The 17156-nt window shown below is 36.6% G+C and overlaps 1 protein-coding gene across 1 annotated transcript in view; it reads right to left on the bottom strand.

Moving 5' to 3' along the window:
* sntb1 (syntrophin, basic 1) overlaps window positions 1-17156 on the bottom strand; it is a 45045-nt gene that overhangs the window by 14812 nt on the left and 13077 nt on the right. The window contains exon 2 of the mRNA XM_015358126.2: window positions 4903-5119. Coding sequence (XP_015213612.1) covers window positions 4903-5119 — 217 coding nt within the window. The remainder of the gene's footprint in view (window positions 1-4902; window positions 5120-17156) is intronic.

Below are 17156 nucleotides of genomic sequence, written 5' to 3'. Positions count from 1 at the left end.
TGTTTCTGTTTTATCTTCAAATTTACATGGAATTACTGTAGGTTCTACAAAGGGAAGTATGTAAAAAAAAGCTAAAAAGGTTTACCTTCTTGATACTTTAATAATAAAAAACAACATGCAATTGACCAGAGCATATATTTTAAAACCCAGAAATATTCTAATACTTATTTAGGCATTTAAAAAAAATGCAAGGTCAAAAAAATCAAAAAAGCAGAAGCTAGTCTGTTTATAAAGTCAAATGAACAGATTGTAAAAAAAGATATTGACACTTTTTAAATTTGGTTTATCCCGTTGAAATGTTATAATTGAAATTATAATTATAAGGATTACTTCTGAGGGTAGTGCTTTACAAACAAGATGTGCTAAAGGTTACCTAGATCAACTATAAGGGTAAACATGCATTAGAAAGTTGTTAAATTTTCCCTATAAACAAAACAATGTCTTTAAGACCTGTAGTTCCCTAACTAATTTAGGGAACTAAATGTTTAATTTTAAAACATACCCCAATATTTGCTCAAATACTGTCACGGAAGCCAGGGGCTAGCTGTGGAGAGAGACCATTGAGACGTTAGGACCCTATGCGTAGTGGCAGGAACGGAGCGAACAAGAGGGTTCGTCCGGGCTCAAGGTATCGGGTGGAGTCAGGGTGAGACATAAGCCCCCATGCAGCAGATGTGGGGTGACCTGGTCAGGCGAGCCTCTCGACAACCTATCTCAATGCCGAGCGAGAAGGAAGGAGAGACCCCCTCAGGGGCCGGTCCTGATGCCCAAAAAATACATAAGCTGCACAGCACTGGGAGGAGGAAAAACCTAACTTAACTGAAAGGAAACCTCCGGGAGTCTACGGCTCCTCCGGGGTAAAAAAACCTTTATTGGGCGGAGGGGGTGAGTAAAGCTCTGGGGGAGCAAGACCACAAAAAAAACAGAACAAAGCACAAAATAAGCCCCAACGGAATAGGGGAACAAAAACACATAAAAATGACTGACAACATATAGGGAGACAACGACCATGGGAGCGGGCGTGGGAGCCCGGGCAGACAGAACACAGAAAAACAAACTCACACGGGAAAAAAAATAACCCCTGACGGAACAGGGGGACAAACAACAATAACAAAACTAGGGAGGCCAGGGAACCAGAAGCCAGCCGGCCGGGAAAACAGAAGCCTGGAAAAAGGACAAGAGAGACTAGAACCTGAAGCCAGGGTGGCCAGAAAAACAAAAGCCAGGAAAAGAAGTAAAGGGAGACAGGGAACAGAAGCCAGGGTGGCCAGGAGACCACTCGCAGGGTCCAGTGTTGGCTCAGCTTTCTGTCACGGAAGCTACCCGAGCTACCCGTGGAGAGACCGTTGAGACGGTAGGACCCTATGAGTGGCGGCAGGAACGGAGTGAACGAGAGGGTTCGTCCGGAATCAAGATTTCGGGTGGAGTCGGGGTGAGACATACGCCCTTAGGAAGCGGACATGGGGCGACCTGGTGAGGCGAGCCTCTCGACAACCGATCCCAATGCCAAGCAAGGAGAGACCCGGAAATATAAAGCCCCAGACACCAGACACACCGGAAGTACAAGGAAAGCACAGGGAAACCAGGAACAGGACAGAGCAGGAGCGCCCTCCGGCTGTGGAGGGCGTGACAAATACAACATTTAACATTGCAAAACACATAAAAAACCTTCAAATTTAATTAGAAAGCCTTCAAGCTCTAGGGCAATCTCCTTAAATTACCCTCTTAGACTTGTACAAATCCTGGTTATTCGGAGAGGATGTAGAAAATGACAAGCAGAAGGTAACAAGGGATGAATGAGCACTGTGGAGACATGACTCAGGCCAAGAATCTATGCTTTTCAAACCTGCGTGCAAAGCAGGTTGTAAATTTTACACTTCAGGATCTCTTTTCAAAGCAAGTATGTAAATGTCTTGCAAGCAATCCAACTTAGGAGATAAAAGAAGTCTGGGCTCTCTAGACTGTGCCACAGGAAGATTAATATGTGAATCCTTTGAGGGGGATAAAATGTAATAACCAGAAAGGCTATATGAGATCCTCCACAAAAGTTTGCAAAGTTCACTAACATTTACAACGGGTAAACCCTTCCTTCACAATGACACCAGTACCTAGAAAATGTGGATGTTGCACTCATATTGAGGGGGGTAAAGGGCTAAATGCCATTCCCCTTGTTAAACTTAGCAAAACTCTATTGGCAAATGGTGTTCCTATTAAAAGAACTACCAATAAATTGGTTCCTTATTTAAAAAGAAAAAAGCCCCCTCCCCGAATGACGAAGACAGAATTTGAGCACCGTGTGGATGCACGTGTAAAAAAGAATCTACCTGTACTGTAGCTCTCGATTTTTCTACAGAGTACCGTGTGAAATATTTGGAAAGCACGTTTAAACAAACATCATCACAGCCTGTTGTTGAACCACAAATGCTCTTTTAAAAATGATAAAAGATTTGAAAATACAATAAGGTGATTTGAAAAGGATTTTTAAACCTTTTCCTTTAATAAAGCGAATTCTCCTATTTTGCACTGATTTTTGTACTTTAATCAACAATGTAGAGTATGTGAAGAATTCGTATAGTAAATAGACAACTTTCCCAAATTTTCCAGGTGGCAACAATATAAGTGTAAAATGCATCATTTTGCATTGGAAAAACAAAACAAAAGGACAAAAGGACATGCTTCAGGTAACATCCAAGTTTACAACCAATTAATGTGAACTCACAAAAAAGTATTGAAAATATTCAGAGATATTCAGGCATACAACAATCTGTTAGGAACTTATCAGAACTCTGTAAGTGATAAAAGTAAACTTTTTTTGATCTATAAATTGACTGCAGTTCTGTAAAGCATCATATATATATATAAATTGGATTGAATTCTTTAGCAGTCAGAAATTATGCTGTTATCCTACTGCATTCATTAAAGCTGTGCAGAATCTCAGTGCTTTAGAAAATACACACTCATGGACTAAAGAGCATCAGAATACCTGAAGCATCACACACCATAACAATATCATGAAAAAGGCTCTGCCTATAGTGGATAACAGAATGCCTGAAGGGCTGTTTGGTCATTTACTGTAGAAGAAACATAAGTTATGAGAAGCTGAGTGAAAGACTAGGGACCAAATAATCTTCAAGTGTAACAAGCCAGTTGTGGTGTGACTCCTCTGCGCTGTTTCCTGTGAGTGGCTTCTTCATCTGAGAGAAACTATTTTTGAAATCTTCAGTTCCAACCCGTTCAGTTCTAACTCCAGTTCTAAAGTGCAGTGGTACAATCATATCTTAAGTTACAAGTCACCTCAGAATAAGGTTTATCTGTCATTGAAATGAGCAATGACAAATCTGTGAAAACACAACCAGCAGTGCCTTGTCATTTTATGTACTCAGTCACTGAGAGCATCGGGCTCCAACGGTGCATGATTTAAAGGTTTTGTCTCAGCCTCCTGACTCAAGAAAAATTACACAAAAAAGTACTTTGACACAAAAAGGGGAAGAAGTTTTGTTCCAAAAGAGAAGCAATCAGACTTAAAAGTTTCAAAGGCTAGTCAGGGGTTTTCAGCCAAGGGGGAAAAAAACAACCTTCAAGATGCTTTGAAATGTATGCAAGGAATAGACATTAAAGGGAGAAAAAGAAAGCAGAATTAAAAAAGAATGACACTTTGATCTGTGTCGACTGTGGATTTCTCTCTTGAACAATTTGGTTATTTCATTTTACACTCCATAGCTATCTCACTGTACTCTGTCTGAAGTGGCTTTTCAGATAAACCCTTCTGATCACAGGCAAACAGTTCACAAAGAAGAATGAAAACTCTTGGGAGGTAAAAATAAGAACCGAGGGACATATGGACTGCTACCCACCTACTGACATTTTTATTGCGAGTTCTATAGATAATGCAAAACGAAAGTGTGAATAAGTGCCTTCGGCTATCAGTCTAGAATTTACACTCTGATCTCGACTGCTCTGTTGAGTCTCAAAAACAAACTGACAACAGTTCTCTAAATCTATATCTGAAATATCAAGATCATAGTCAAATCTCACAAAGATGTTCATTATTCCTGGGTATAAGCCGATAAGGATTCTATCTGTATATCTGAATTTTTCAGGGACTCTCTCATTTAGACTAAAATGGAGCAATGTTCTAATTTAAATAATAAGGTACTACTGTAGTTTAAATTCAAATATTTTTTTCTAATTTTGATGATGTTCTTGAAAGCATAACATCAAGCATTTATACAAATCTGGGTTCTTTTCAAATATTAGAGATGTGAAAACTCTGCTGAGTGGCTAAAAAGTACATCATTTAGATTTGCAGTTCATTAACGTGAACTGGCCTGAATTCATTATTATTGGTGCAACAATGCTAACATTCAATCTCACTCTCGCTTCCTACAGAATTTGATCTTTTCATCAACCTAGTTTTGAACAAAAAGATAAAACGATAAACTTTGTAATGAAAGAATTTGCAATTCTCAGGAGTTTCTGTTCTCACAGTGTTGTCCAACACAGTTCTGGGGGAGTGCTTAAACACAGCAGACTTCTGAAGTCATTGTTAATATGTGTTTTGTGAGAAAAGAAATTGACAAGCACTGAGAGACAAAACACAGACAAGTGATCTCCAAACCTCAAACATATAAAGACAAGAAGCAATTTCTGTAATTATTTTTCATTGCAAAATATGAATAATTTCCATTAGGTTTGTTGAGTTTCACTTCACTGACATAAAGATGACCCTACTGCCTTGTTGCTGTGACATATTTCTAAAGGATCTCTGCTAAATGCTAGCATACTCCAGTGAAAAACTATTTCTCATTTATTATGAAAGAAGTACCTAAAACGTAGAACCAACTAATGCTGTACAACTCTGAGTAAACCTTTCAGCAGTGTAATGGAATGTCAATCATTTACCTGTTCTCAGGGTCTGGAGTAGTCATACTCCGTGTCACATAGCACATTTTCAAGGGGATGTATCGCCTGTCACCCTGAAGGGACACCACTGGGGGAGAAGAAAGCTCGGAGGATGTGACGCCAAGCCGAGGGGACTCCGGAGGGGGGGTCTCCCATCCGATTTCTGACACAGGAGAGCCTTTCTTCACATAAGGGGTCGCCTCCCGCATATACTTCACTGCAGCAACAAGAAATAAAAAAAGGTTTCTTTTTAGTCTAGCTCGATTCTCCCATACATTGTATCTGGTAGCTTCAATAGAATTGGAAACAAGGATACAACAGGAAAACACTGTACTGAAGTGACAAAAATACAGTAAATTCAGGGAATGTCTGAGAAACTGTGAAGCACGGGATGACAAGTTTTTCCCGCACAAATAAAAATGAGACGTTAACAGAGCAGTAACTGCTTTACACCATCTTCTTGTGTAAATATGTTTACACTGGGTGTCAACCAGGTGTAAAACTGGTTTGTAAAGATTTTAATAAAAAGGTTGGCCTACTGAAGTGATTTTTCACATGCATCCTGCGTGCATTCTTTAAATATTGCAAACAGGATAAGAAGGGGGCAGTTAAGCCCAATGGAGACTCAAAACTGCCGCTTTTTCATTGAGACCACGATTACATTGAACTGTAATTCAGAGACGAAAAAGGGTTTCAGGTGACTAGGATTTGGCAAAGTACAGGAAGCAGGTATTTGTCATGAGCCTTATCCTTCACCTTACTCATCGAAACAAACATACTTTCACTGTACCATGCATTGTTTTTTCTCCTTCAAATAAAACACCTTTCCTTATCACTTCATTATTATTGGACATCTCCTAGCAACTGCTGCAGTCAATACTTCATGTCCTTACTGGGGCCTCCTCTACCCTCTTACTCAAAAAGAACAAACAAGAACTGAGCCAGGCAACTGCGTTACCTTTCATTTACTACGTCGTCCTGTACAGAGGACCCCCACAAATATTTCAGGCTGCTATAATTACTGCTATTCTCGTATTTCTGCCCTCATGTGTATTGTAGGCATTCATGCTGTCTTCCATATCGGGTTCACACTCTGAAACGGTGCTCTGCTAGCAGGCACGCATAGCTGTTATTTGAATCTCTGTGTAAAGGACGGCGTGTTCATCAAAGCCGTTTTCAATGCATGGACAATTAAAATCTCAGTTTTCAAAAGAGACGGATGATTTAAGAAACCTGTAAATCAATTACTTCATCCCACATCCCACATGGTTTGTTAAGAGTTCCGTTGGCAAAAAAGTGTCCATGTCTTGCAATCTGAATGCACAGAGGCATTTGAGTATCTTTTCTAAACATTTTCTGAAACACTCAGTCTAGGCACGATACTTTATGATGTACGACAGCTCTTAAGGTGAGAAGACCTTTGTCATCTTGCACTCCAGGGAAGAGCAGTGGTTAGAAGTCAGACTTGCTATTCTTTTTTATGTCTTGGCGTAGTGTAATAACACTGTCTTGCCCTGTGCTCTCCAGACTTGGATTGAAGAATTTGGGGTTTTATATGCTAAAAACACATTAAATGAACTTTACAATATAAATCAAGAACACTAAAATAATTTAATTAATTATAATTTGTATAATTTTTAAAATCTTACCTGTAGCTAATAAATCTTTTTTAGATTTTTCTATGTAATCATATTTTAGTATCTATGAACACTGACTTATCGTTTGCAATATTTTAAATCGTTGTGCTTCCTCAGTTCTGGCTTATCTGAAACTCATTTACTGGACTTTGTTGAATTATGAAAGAAAACATTTTCACAAACCAGTTTTAATATGTCAATTAATTCACTGCCATTTGCTGTCCCTGGGCTCATCACATGCCTTTCTATAAAACCTGTTATACTGCAGAAAAGAATTAATGGTGTCAGTTCAGGGGGGTAAGATATTCCGTATATTTAACTTTAATACCCCAGCTACTTCTCAAGAATCTTGCAAGCTCCTTCTCAAAAGGAGGTCTCAGATTTAAAAGCCATTAGAAGCCAGTTGGATAATATGGATTGAATGGTATCCTAGTGGTTTTATAGTCTAACACCTGGGTTACCTGCTTTTTTTAGAAACAAGGATTTATACATAAGATGCCTATGAATCAGTTATACAGTCATGTATAACATTACTGTATAACAGTAATAAAAAAATACCAAACAAGTTATTTTCCAAAAGATCACCTCTCACCCCAGGCATATGGTTTTTATTAAACGAACTGTTATTTCCAATATCAATAACCTTGAAATGAAAGTGCAAACAAAACTAACTGCATAACTTGTTTTTAATCGCCAATTGGTTTACCAAGCCATACTTCAAAATAGAGGAAGAGGTCGTGGAAGATCATGTTACAAGAATTGGCAGCTTCAGAGTCAAATATTAACTTTAACTGGATGACGTAAATGGAGACAGCAATGATAACAGACTTAACATGGATTCTAATTCTTTTTTCTCTCTTTTTAAAGAAAACTGATACAGGTACAAAGCCTGTATGGAGCTCTTATACTGTGGCTACCCTACCAAACATAAAGTTAGCTTGCGAGGTAATCAAAACAGGTTTATACCATTACCCTGAACTTTAAACTGCTCTCTTTCAATTAATTATACATGACAAAAAAATCAAACTTTGACCAGAGAAAACCTTAAAGAAGTCTGAAATAAATTAATACTTCAAAGCTCCCACAGAATGCAAAAGGGGGAATTTATTTAAGCATCTACAGAAATATAAACATATCTATGCCAAATTACGAATTAATGTTTAAAAGATCAATAGACATACAGATAAAAACAAAAAAAGCCAGATAAAAACAAAAGTCAAGAAAACTGAATGTAATTGTAGTGCACAAATGTCATTGAAAACATGTACCAATATGAGTTTGAACAACTGCAAATAGAAATGGAAACTATAACTAAAGGGTTAAAATGTTTTCTTTTTCATAAAAAAACCCACAGACATTTTAACAAGGTTAAACCAAAACCATTTTATTTGACTGTAAAATGGAAATAGCAAGTGCAGAATATCAGGTCTTTTTGTTCACATTTGTTAACTGACTCAGTTCTTTTCACTTACCCAGCTGCATGATTTAAATGACACATTTAAATTATATCAGGAAAAGACAGGACAGCTTTGTTCTCTCCTGTCTTAGGAACAATCACAGATAAACAGTGGAAATTCTGCTCTGACTGACACTAGAGGCCTAAGGCTATGTGGTTCTCACTGTGCTTTCACGATAAAGATTTTTTTTAGCCACAGAAGGTCCAACAGGGACCTGACCAAGATATTTTAGACTACTCCTTTTATGGTATTTGATGATAAAGATTTGAACATCTTTAGAACTTTGAATCCCAGTTTGTTTTACTTTCATCCCTGACCCCAGCTGTTTAGAAACACTGGGAGCAATTCATAAAAACAGAAAGTATGTCTGTATCACCCCATGACAACATTGGGATGGCTTTCTTGCCTCATTGGGTAAATAAAACGGTCCTGTAGTGCTAGTTCTAGTTGGACGTGACAGAAACCTGTGGGTAAGAGGTGAAGCAGCAAACAGACGTCAGTGTGTTAATGAGTGAACACGTCTGACAGCAGAGCTGACAACTATCAGAGACCTGCGGTGTAAAGAAAGTAGGACTGAAGTTTGGTGTGGAGCTAAAAACTCTTTTAGGATACAAGGTGATGTAACGTGAAGAAACAACATGTGTAAATATGTTTCCCCCTTGCGTAAGTAACCAGAGACATCTGCACCAACTACCATCTCTTTCATGCAAGTTCAGTGATCTCTGGAATCATTCTGGATTGCAAAGTTACCATGACATTTTCATCCTTTCAAAATTAGAAAGCTCCTTTAATCCTGGAGGTTTTAATTAGTTTGACTGAAAGTGCTGCAGTGCTATAATATAACTGTAAATATACCAAAGGAGTTATACAGTATTGAACAGTCGTGCTCTGTGAAGGTGCAAAGTGCAGAAAACAGATCTTTTTAGGAAGCAACTTTATGCCACCAGTCTAGTTCTGTGTAAAGGCTACAATGAAAGCAGAATTTTAGTCAAGGTGACTGAGACACTTAAGCTCTTTATATTCCTCAACTCCTGTATTTGAATGAATCCCCGATGAAGAGGAAAAATGTTAAGATAGCAAACTTTTTATATTCTCCCAAATGCAAGATAAACGTGTATCAACTTTTATTACTCCAGGATTTCAAACTCTACGGGGAACAAGTACAAATGGACACAGTGGAAATCACAAGACAAATGGGCCATGAAAGAGACATATTGTTATGCTAAGGCATCCACGTACATTATAATGTTGCAATATTACCATATTAATATTGCTATATACATTATTAATAAATTACTACATACTATTACAATACTACTAGATTTATATGGTAAATAGAATACAAAATATATAGTAATTTATATTATCAGACAATGGCTTATAGCTTCATTTTATATCATGGCTTAAAAATAACCCACTTTGCTTAAAAAAGACCATACTTTGCCCAGCATTTTCTGTCCACAGCTCAGCACGGAAAGGTTAATCTGAATACAGCAGACTAAACTGGAGGCGAAGCTTCCGAATATATGGAAGGATAAGCACTTCAGACCAAGTTTTAGGATGACTTTAAAAATATCCGTTTGAGATATTATTAAGACATTAAGGCAAATACAACATACACTAGCAATACTGTGAAGTGATTTTCAATGATAGATCTTCCTAGTGCACGTTTTCCTAAAGGAAAAACACTGTTGTGGAGGAGTTAAGGAATTTACCAAATGTGTTGCATACATCTTCATGGATTATTCTAAGTAGGCCATGAAGGTTCTGGCTTTAAAAGTCCTCTTCAGTGATATTTGTTCCCTTGCCACAAATATAAGGAATCATTTTCTGGAAGGACCAGCAGAGTTATTCAATAATCCACAAAAAGAACCAAAATACCGCCCACCCCCTGAAATGTAGATCTTGCAGGACTTCTCAACACTGGTTAAAAAAACATTCTTGCTCACCTTTGTCTAAAATCACATGGCTTTTGAAGGTAAAAGCTCTTATTGGCCCAGATAAAAACAGAATGAGATGATATTTTACACCCCGCGTACTTGCTACTAAACACACTTGCCTGTAACTTCTCGCTTTACTCCATCAAAAAGAGTTTTAACATGAGCTATATAGTTCTTGAAAGTAATCCGTTTCCAGAAACTGACAGTTAATACTTTCATCAACACACAGCATATCAACAATCAAACTGTTACAGGGATTCACACAGATCTGTATTGTTCAATTCAAGAGCCACCTGACAGAAGCAATATGAAGATGACAATGGCATACAAAGTTAGACATTATTTTATAATGTAAGTACAGCTCAAATTTCCTATAAGATACTTTGTCAGTACCTAATTCTGGAAAGAGGGGTTTATGGAGAAAAGGCACAGTAAATAGAAGCTGCAAATTATTTTGTTATTCTATTTATCTGAATTATGACTTTATACACAATACAATAAACCTTTTTCTCCCTGTCATTTGACAAACTTTTCAGCAAGGTTAAAAAATCTATCCCACTTTCTCTGCATTTATAGCTGCAACCAGCTTTGAATTATTAATTTGAATTACTAACTACTAATTAATAATTAATGGATCAATGGTCAAAAATTAGACTGAGTAAGCGACAAGCAGCCTGAACTACAAATATTGAAATGCAAACACTATTACACCAGACACACTGAATGCTGAATGTTGCAAGTATCATTCTGATGTTATTCAAATGACCTGGATATATTTTGAGATTTCATTTTTAAATGAGTTAACTCTAGCCAAAGAATTATAATTTTCAACTGGTTAATTGTAATAAACCTTTTCAGACAAGATTGAATTTTCTGTGTTTAATTTGCATTCTTTCACTGGCTGAAATTCAGAGTGCAGTAATGAGCACATTACTTGTTGTTATGTTGTCTGCAACAGGGCAGCTAATGGCTCACCACAAATAGAGCAAATCTGTTATTTGTCTAAATAGCACAACCACAGCCACACATTTTCTTTTATCACATTAATTAGAAAGCAGCTGTAGAGAATCGAAGAAAAGACCAGACTCATTTCTCAGATCATTAAAGCTCTTAAATTAAAACTTAATAACACTGCTCACATTGTGTGGGTTCGGAGAGTAAGAAGATTCAATTTAATTGCACCACCAATGGAAACCCAAATTTACAATTCTGGGGAAAACGCAGACAGAAAAGAATGATAATTCTAATTCTAATGGCAGTTAATGACCAGGTTTCCTGTGGAATTCTCCAGAGACTTAGTATGGTCCTCTTAATTGTACTTTTCTAAAAACACCAGTGTCTAAACTTCCATCCATCCACTTATCAGAAAACTTTATATTCGTGGTAACGCTTGCAGCAACATGCAGTCTACCCTGTAAGTATTGAGGAAAGTCAGGTGTGCACTCTGTATGGGAGACCAGTGTCTTGCAGGGCACAGGTGCCTACACAAAAGCACAGAGGGTTACTTTAAAGACACCTGTATCAGAACTTTCTAATGAACATGACAATAGTGCTACTCATTAGGTGCTGCTACTAATATAACCCTACTCATTAGGAGAATCCAGCAGGACAGGGAGATGTCATGTTTGCAGTACTGTTCGGTCATGACTCACTGTTTTCAAGGGCACAATTCATGTTTATTTAAAACAACTCTCCCCATATTCTAGGTAGATGTGTCACACTCAAGGGCATTTCCGTAAGCGCTGATAAAAACATTCAATTTTATCTTATCAAGGCTTATACATTTTCTTAACATTTTCTTTAGGTTCAATAATTCCACTTCCTTCTGACACTCAGTGCTGAACACTTTCTACCTTATTGTATAACTATGCAAAGGTACTATTTTTTTCATCCTTCATCGTTAATGTCCTTGAGTAACAGAGACAATTATTTAGGAGAAAATTAGTTTTATACAGTAATCCATTACTTGTGTATGGTTTAACTTTTTAAAATTACTATGAAGCTGTGTGTAAACAATCTCTGATCTATGCTGTGTGTATACAGTTGCTAAAGAAATAAACACAGCATATTAAACAAAATGACAGTAAAATGTGTTATTGATTTAAAAATGAATTCCGTACACAAATGCAACAGTAATGGGTTACGAATAATTACTTTTAACTATTTTAAAGCTCTTTTTGAATTTTGAGCATCACACTAATAACTTACAACTTAATATCCCACAGCAAACATTTCAATAAAACAATTACTTCTAAAAAGTCTTAATAATACAGGCCGAACACATAGCTCCAATCTAAATGAATGTTTAGAAAACATGATAAAGGCATGTGCTATTAAAATGTATTTACTGCACTGTACAATTATATTATTAGTTATAAGAAAGAAGTTCTACACAGGAATAGTTCCATGTGACTGAGTCTTTTGAATAAGAGTTTTCAGTAAATAGTATATGTCAAAGTATATCCCAAGGATTATTTCACATAGTAGTTTTTAAAACATAGTATTCCCACAAAAAGTATGGTGTTATGTTTGAATGTTGTGAATTATTCTAGAAAATTCTATATGAAACATTTAGATTTTTCTATTCTTAATATAAATTGTTAATTTACAGGTAAAGCAAACCTAACTACTCTAAGCAAAGTTAAGGTAAAGGATATTTTCCATCTATAATTTACATATTGGAAAGTGATATTTTTAACATTTAAATTTTTTCAACTTATTTTACAGATTGGTATTTGTTTCCATATTTTCCTATGCCTGTCTAATATAACAAAGTATAACATCTAACATCTTATATTTCTTCAGACTTAATTTGGTCATAAATACCGAAGAACAGTGGAAAACTCTTAAGTCTCTGGTGCAACACATCAACACTGATGATCTACGGAGTAAGCATTACTCATGTAACAATGCTTACATCACAATTTTTATCTGTAAAACAAGCCTCACAAAGTTATTTTCTTCAATGGCTCTCCTTTTGTTTTGTAGTGTCACATTACTGTAAAACAGCAAAGAAAATCTATCTTTAGTATGAAACACGTGTCAGCGTTTCCTCCAGTTAATTCCTTCCTAAGGCCTTTCGTTCCCTGGCTCTGGATATGCCATTTGTCTCTAAAGAGAACAAAACCCCACAACCAGGAAATTAACAGTCAGACTAAATTAAATATATAAAGACTTGTGAAACAGGTCCCTAGGAAGGTCCTGGAGGTGCTCAGTAGAGTTAAAGGGAACTTTTCTGACATGAGTAATTTTCACTGCTCGTCGAGCAATGGGCATACAATGTTTTTATGAGATGTACATGAACCATATTGTGAGGTAATCAACTCTAAAAGCACCTACAGTGGACAGCAGTTATGATTTTAATATTTCACAAATATGGAATTTTTAAATAATGGTAAACACAGATTTTATTTGGTGACCCTTACTGAGAAGGATTTCTTAAACTGGGATCCACCATTCAGAAGAGATTACAAATCCCCAAATTAAACTGAAGTGAAAAGGGACAAGAGATTCTGTAGGAATGTTTTGCACAATGTAGTCTTATACCATCTTACTACACTGCATCCATATGCTTTCTTAAGAAGCGCTTCAACATTTCAACTGAAATGCACACAGCAGGAGAAACACAGCCTTGCTTTTAGTTCAAAGTATATGTAAAATAAACAGTAAGAAAGGTTAAAAGTGGGTATGTAACACAGGAGACAGCTGTTTGCAAGTGTTTATGCTGTGTAGATGATGCAAAATTGATAAAAAGCTGACTCAGACTATAGCCTGCGACTTCCTTTTGGTTAGTGCAGATAAGGTATGATCAAAGCAAAAACTGTTTATTGGGACTTCAATAAAAGTACTTAAAAATATGAAAGAACTGATCTCTATGAGTCACTGCTCATTCAAAAAAAAAGTGTCATATTGGATTTTTTATAGCGCACAGCTACTTCTATTTCTGATAAACGGAACAACACAAAAAACAAAACAAGCACTGCAGTTTTAATTCATACCAACATATGTCAATTCATAATTCAAAACAATTCATTTAGTTTTCTACTGTTAATTCAATTCATGATAACACATGAAAACACAAATTTAATCTAAATTACATTTAGAAACACTGGTGAATTGACCTGTTTTTAGTCAGTGATATTGTCTCTCCTTTCAATGTATGAACTGTTTCTCTCATGTTAATGCTTTATCTAAACCTCCAAAATACATAATCCCTGTGTACGTGCTCAAAAGAGCATTGTGACTTTGGTTTAGTCTTAGTAAAGTCAAGCATCTGTCCATAAGTACAAAAAATGTACACGGCAGGGTTAAAAGCTGGAAAATGGAGGGTCAGCTGAACATTTAAAGAGTGGAAAACAGGTTCTGTTTTTTAATGTGATTATTAAAGGCTGATTGAAACTGGAAATTTCCTTGAAAAGTCATATCCAACTCAAAAAGAAAAAAGTCAACATACAAAAAAATATTGCTAAAATATTACTAATATGTATTACTACTATATATATTAATATATTCCATTTGAATCTGTAATGATTTGAATATACATGGCTTGTTGTAAAACTGTTGATTTTAAAACAACTTCATCCATCTTGAAAATGACCATTCAGTTTCAAGAATATCTTTTTTAGATATTCACACATTACCTTGGTTTATAAAGGTGTGTTAGTGTTACATGTACTAAAAGAGTTCTGGCTGGAAAATGAAATAAAAAGGAAAATTATGTAATATTAGCTCAAAATGTAAAATACTGTTTTCATTAACTGATGGTTCTCAATCTGCAGTAAAGACAGAGGTAAACGGCTAAACGCTTTCTGTCTAAAAGTGAAAAAGAAAGACCAGTGATGTTATATATGTTCCACAGGGAAGAAGTGCCTCTGTCATTTCATTACCCACAGGAGGGGCAGTTTTAAGATCTGGATTGAATTCAAACCACAAGCAATAGCACTGAAGATATGAAAGTAAACAGAGAACAGTTCTCAAGTTAAAAGGCAGAGCCACTGTGTAAACTGTCTTAATGCCAGGGAGGAGTTTCACTGAGGTAATCAAGAAATGTATACTGAAAACCACAGTTATTTTCCATTTGTTGCTAAAACGAAAACTACATGGTTCAACTTAGCCAGTGAAATTTTACATTAACGTTTTCAAAGAAATACTTAAAATAAGTATGATTAATACCGAGTGCCTTTCATTGCTGAATAAACTTTCCTTCGGATTTGGCCTGCAAATATTGATTGTTTAAGCCAAGATCACGTTTTAGAAACACTTTTGGTTTCAATTAACAAATAGAATTCAAACATATGGTTACTGGCAAAATCAATAAAAGTAAAGAAAAAGGACCAAGCTTAAAGTAAAATGCACAGTTCTAATGTGTGACAAAGTTTACAGTGAATCTATCCGGGGACACTTGTCATTTATCTCCCACTATTACCCAGTCCTGTTATGCTGTGGACGTGCATAAAAATGCCTTCTGTTTCCTGTGTTTTTAGTGCACTCGTGCTGTCCTTGCAGTCCTTTTCATTTCTGCGTCAGCAGGATAGTTTCCCAGTGAGGTCATAGAGCAGACTTCAGGCCCTCAGTGTTGTCTATGCACAATTCCAGATGTATAATGGATAAAACAACAGCCTGACTCCGGATGCAATCTCTGTCTGCCTTGGTGTCCTTCATGTTTTCTTATCAGTTTGAACCACTGCAAAAGCACTGATGCCAAGGGTGTTGGTTATACATAGCTCCGAAGAATTGCTAGACATCACCTACCCAGACAGATGTTGAGAGATTGAGATTATATTTGAAATATACTGTCATTATTTTTTCTCCCACTGGCAAACCATAGAATCCAGAAGACTGAGAACATAAGTCATCCCCAGAGGCCCAGCAGCTTCTATGCTAAGATTTATGTTCATCACTGGATATTCTATCATTTATTTTTAATTTCTAAGGGATACTGCAGATCCAAAAAGTACGCCTATCCATTTGCAGGCTCATATATGACTACCATTTATTAACTATTGGACATTTCCATGTTAAATGAGCTTGCAAGCCAACACACCCTCTTGACACAGAGTACATAAAGCAACATTTACTGATTATCCTCTCAATTGTTTTTTAACATGGTAGTCTGGCAGGTGCCTGTTTACACAAACGGACGTTTTACCTGGGAGGTTCGGAGTTATTTTACCTACTTTCCAGTCATTCCATTTTGTGACTCCTTTTGTGATATATTCTGTGTCGGTTCTGTGTAATTCACAGCTGTTTGCTCTTCTTTTATTAATATTTGCCGTGATAATTACCAGAGCAAACACAGGCCTTTCGGAGTTCACAGAAAGAAAACTGCGCTCAAGGAAAACAAAGCCACATCATGTGGTTCACCAAAAGCCTCTGTGAAGCTGATCTACTTTTTTCCCCTTAACATGTTTTTCAAGTAATAAAATTCAACAAAACTGTTTTAGTATTAAGACCCAGCTGGGAAAATACAGAAATGAGTTTTTCAAGTTTGAAGTGATCAAATCAGACCACAATTTTATGACACGCATACTGTATAAAGAGAGAGCAATAGGAAAGGTGAAGTAACTTTTGGCGAAATGTAGCCTATTATGATTTATTATTATTATTATTATTATTATTATTATTATTATTATTCATCAGGTATTATTTATCTGCAGCACATGCATTTCAATCAATCGCATGTTTCTCGAGTCTGGATTGTGGGAAGGATGTGTTAGAGGCCTAAAATTCTCAGGTGCTACTGTCACTATGTAGTCTGTGTTGTAACAGAACACCTTGTTTCAGTTTTCTTTGTCGTTTTGTCCAGACAGCTGGTTTCAGGTAATTCTCTAGCACGTTGCCATTTTTGGAACCCTGCTCTCTGGAAAAATAACAATTAGTCCCGGGAAGTTTACGGGCACTGACAATAACAGTACACCTACAGTATGCTGTAGCCTCTCTACAGTCTGGATCTTACCCTGTGTGGATCCCTAAAGAGTCTCTAGTGGGATCAAGGTCCAGCAAGAGGTATAATATAGCTTACGCAGCAGCGCAAAAGCTGTGAGTCTCTGAAATACACTGCATCTGCTATAAATCAGGGGGATAATAAAGAAATATTAGCCTGTCTAATAAATATTAAACCTGGTCACGCACTTGCTTTATCTTTGAATTTCCTTTACTTTGGCAAAACACCCTGAAATGAAAACAGAGACATAGAAGGTAAAAACGCCAGGGCTGCTGAA

This window comes from Lepisosteus oculatus, chromosome 10 (assembly GCF_040954835.1).
Source record: "Lepisosteus oculatus isolate fLepOcu1 chromosome 10, fLepOcu1.hap2, whole genome shotgun sequence".
Taxonomy (NCBI): domain Eukaryota; kingdom Metazoa; phylum Chordata; class Actinopteri; order Semionotiformes; family Lepisosteidae; genus Lepisosteus; species Lepisosteus oculatus.
The sequence above is the reverse complement of the archived record's forward strand: the minus strand, read 5'-3'. Positions and strand labels throughout refer to the sequence as shown.